This window comes from Argentina silus (assembly GCF_951799395.1).
Source record: "Argentina silus genome assembly, chromosome: 19".
NCBI classification, from domain to species: domain Eukaryota; kingdom Metazoa; phylum Chordata; class Actinopteri; order Argentiniformes; family Argentinidae; genus Argentina; species Argentina silus.
In genome coordinates, this window is record NC_139673.1 from 2,707,664 (window position 1) to 2,711,559 (window position 3,896).

Consider the following 3,896-nt stretch of genomic DNA (forward strand, 5'->3'; position numbering starts at 1 on the left):
ATGTGTCCCACTTCTGTTGTGTGTCTAGTTTATGTTTCCGTTTAGATCAGATGCTGATCGTTAAAATGAAATGAATTTACCCCTTTTTTTGACAAGGGAGGTCACATTGAGAATTGAATGTCTTTCTGAAGGTCACTGGCTCACTATAGACCATGGTAGCATTGGCTGAGACTGCTGTTGACAGTTGTGTGTGTGTTTGTCGTGCAGGCGTTTGGAGTGGGGGCGATGGAGGACGATGATGATGACATCTACCACAGAGACTCCATGTCCAACTATGACAAGGTGCTGGGAGGGGAGGAGCCAGGGGATGGCATGTACGGATGGACCGCCCCTCAGCAGTACAACAGGAAGAAGAAGGGTGAGAGCATGAGCACAGAGCATGGATTTAAACATGTGACCCGTGATAACAATAATCTGGTTAATGTCGATGCTTGTTTGGTGCAGTGGGACATAATCTTAACCTTTGGGTCAATACTTACTGAGTTGATGAATCCTGCTCATGAATAATGTATTCATCAATGTTGATATCTAATGGCCTTAAGATATCAAATGTACCTTTTCCCCCAGACTCCAGCAAAGACGCCTCTTACCTGGGAAAAATACTGGAAGGATTTACCCTAGCCTCCACGACCACTGAGTACAAAACGGTAGGTGTTCTTCCCCCGGATCCCGGATCCCTGACCACATAACCCACACTCCCCTCAGCTCCCTCTACCCCCTCATCTCTTCCTTCTCTGCCCTCTCTCCACAGACCTTCCCCCCTCCCAACCTGCCCCGGGACTTCAGGCCAGTGCACTACTTTCGGCCAGTGGTGGACATGTCCAATGTGACTCCCCTGGTGGCTCAGGCCCTGAAGGAGTCTAGGGGCCACATGGTGACCCAGGATGAGGCCCAGCAGAAGGGAGGACGCCACCAGCTGGACTCTGCCCAGAGGAGGGACCTGCTGGGGGAGTCGGCATTGCAAGGTACCGTGTTTGAAAAGTAAGGGCAATGTAATTTTTGTAAGGGCAAAATGTAATTTTTCCTTTTTCTAGCATTGTGACTGCCAATGGCCCCTGGACCGAGCATTGATTACTTTTTCATATGATGCAAATGGCCCCCCCGGCCACAGGCATCTGCTTTTTACACACAGGGCTTCTGTCTACACCATTATGACCTGCTTTTACTGTCCTTGTCAATCTGTTAACCACAGGTATTCTCCCTGGTCTATCCGCAGGGCCCAGTTCAGTGTTTGACCTGCTGAAGGCTGAGGACAGAGAGAGGCTCTGTAACTTACAGAAGCCCACCTCATCCAGAGAACCCACCATTTCCCAAAGCGATGCCAGGGCAGCTGTGGTGGCTGCGGGGGTTGCGGCTGCGGGGGTTGCGGCTGCAGCGGCCAGGGCCTCCGCCCAGAGGGCCATGGCTGGGCGCTTCCAGACCTCAGCCCCAGTGGAGGAGCAGCAGCAGCAGCAGCAGCAGCTGGCCCTGAATGCCTGGACCTCCCCCACCGCCCAGGGAGGGCCTGCCTTCAAACCCTTTGAGAAGACCCCTCACAAGCAGGCACGCTACGACCACTACATCAACAAGCTCAAACAAGGAGACAAAGGTAGGGACGATGAGAGTGTTGTACAACTGACTTGATTGTCATACAATTTGAGAAGACGCATATCAAACATCAAGCACTCTCACATCACATAATGAAACCTGAGTCTTTTCAAGAACTTTACAGGTACTGCATTTTGAAATTCTCAGACTGCGGAATCAGCCTCTTGAGTGGATTCAGGGCATTCGATGTCTTACAGGAGGTTTTTGTCCTTTCGCTTATTCCCTGTATAATGATGTGTTCGTTGGCAAAACCCTCTCGTTGTCACTGTGCCCAGATGCCCTGGAGATGAGTCTGGACCCCACCATGACAGAGTGGGAGCGGGGCAGGGAGAGGGATGAGTTTGTCCGCGCTGCCCTCCTCTTCAAGCCCAGCAGCTCCCACCTGTCCTCCCGCTTCACCCGAGGGAAGAATGAGGAGGACGAGGACACGGTGGAGGTGGCACGTGACCAGGAGGTACAGTAGGGGGCGCCACAGGGGGGGTGACGTAAACAAAACTGATTACGCACCTCCAAACTCTGCATAGCAGCTAGAGGACTATGAAAGAGGCAAAAAAAGAAAGAAAAGTACAGTACCAGTCAAAAGTTTGGACACAAAGCACTTTGAAGAATCTAAAATATAAAACATTCTGGTTTGTTTAACACTTTTTTGTTTACTACATAATTCCATATGTGTTCCTTCATAGTTTTGATGTCTTCAATATTAATCTACAATGTAGAAAATAATTTAAAAAAATAAAGAAAAAACAATTAAACATTTTGACTGGTACTGTAGATATCACTTGAAGACAAGTGAATGATAACTTCATAGTTTAGTGTCAGAGTGTCTCGACCAAAATGTCTGGAGGCTGGTCAGGTGGTTTGCTTCTGAGGATGGGCTCGGTCGTATGTCAGTAGCTGAGTGAGTGACATCACGGATGTCTGTGCTGTCTGTCGCCTCCAGAATGACGTGGATGACAAACAGGCAGCAGTGAAGATGAAGATGTTTGGCAAGCTGACGAGGGACACATTTGAGTGGCACCCTGACAAACTGCTCTGCAAGAGGTTCAACATCCCTGAACCCTACCCTGGGTAAGACCCTGGGGCGCAGGACGGACACACACACACACACACACACACACACACACACGGTTTGCAATCACCACTAAGGAGCTGAACTTACACTTGATGTGCTGATGGGATGTCTTTGTAACCTAGCAAACGGTTCTGTCATTGGCTATCCAGGTCGGGATTTGTGGGCTTGCCCAAGGTGAAGAGAGACAAGTTCTCTGTCTTCAACTTCCTGAGCGTATCAGACAGCGGTCCTACAGCCAGTGCCTCCCCCTCCTCACAAGGTACAGAGAATCAGTTCCACTTTACCCAGCCTTCTCTATCCAGCTTAGTCTCAAAAACTACTAGAAATATCTGAGAAAAATGTCAATAGGGCAAAGGAGTCATTTGTTTTATCTTATTCAAAGTGTAACTTTATATGGGATCTCAGTTTCACTTTCATGTGAATGAGTGATGCTTGTCCCCCTCTGAATGCTGTTATCTGGGAAAGAATCGCCTCATAGTCCTCTGCGCCTCCAGTCTTTATCTCTGAGTGCTAATTAAGATCATTAATCAGTCATTGGCACTTAACTGGTCCCTGATAGGGAGGAGTATCCAAGGAGAAAGGCAGCTCATTGACTAGCTTAGACAGAGAAGACAATAATCTACTGAGCCCTTAGTCTTTTATTACCGATTGTAAAAAAAAAAAGAAGAGAGAGATATCTCTCACAGTTCTAAATGCTTCGAAAATCTGGCCCTAAGTCTTTCTCTCCCTCCTCCCTCTCTCCCTCTCTCTGCAGCTGCTCCAAAACCCTCAGAGCCTGGTAAGAAGTCCAGGTGGGACATGTCCTCCAAGGCTGGAGAGAAGCAGATGGACCCGCTCAGTGAGTTCCTCAGTGTGGCTCGCAACGAAGCCTCTGGGCCCCAACCGGACCCGGCCACCTCCACCTCCACCACTACAGCCCCAGCGTCAGACCCCCCCACTGAGGTACCGCTGACACTTCTCATCCACCACAGAGAAGCAGTGCCAGCATGCTATCACTGTCATGAGAGAGAGAGAGAGCTTTGTATTAGCTGTATAATAACCACGTGTGGATTGACATCGTGTTCAAATGAGATTACATCGATTCCTCCATTCTTTTTCTGCAGACTGAAGCCCCGCAGCCCGCTGAGAAGAAAGAGGAAGAGGAGGAGGAAGAGGAGGAGAGCAGACCACCGATGGACCTGTTCAAGGCCATCTTCGCCGGTTCGTCAGACGAGAAATCTTCCTCTTCATCGGAGGG

General features: G+C 49.4%; 1 protein-coding gene across 1 annotated transcript in view; it reads left to right on the plus strand.

Annotated features, from left to right (window-relative positions):
- The window catches only part of gpatch1 (G patch domain containing 1), a gene marked incomplete at its 5' end in the record, with an annotated part of 7,365 nt that overhangs the window by 1,829 nt on the left and 1,640 nt on the right, over nucleotides 1-3,896 (plus strand). Inside the window, 9 exons of the mRNA XM_083690821.1 lie at nucleotides 208-358; nucleotides 568-647; nucleotides 752-965; nucleotides 1,217-1,588; nucleotides 1,863-2,041; nucleotides 2,528-2,655; nucleotides 2,809-2,918; nucleotides 3,414-3,601; nucleotides 3,763-3,894. Coding sequence (XP_083546947.1) covers nucleotides 208-358; nucleotides 568-647; nucleotides 752-965; nucleotides 1,217-1,588; nucleotides 1,863-2,041; nucleotides 2,528-2,655; nucleotides 2,809-2,918; nucleotides 3,414-3,601; nucleotides 3,763-3,894 — 1,554 coding nt within the window. The remainder of the gene's footprint in view (nucleotides 1-207; nucleotides 359-567; nucleotides 648-751; nucleotides 966-1,216; nucleotides 1,589-1,862; nucleotides 2,042-2,527; nucleotides 2,656-2,808; nucleotides 2,919-3,413; nucleotides 3,602-3,762; nucleotides 3,895-3,896) is intronic.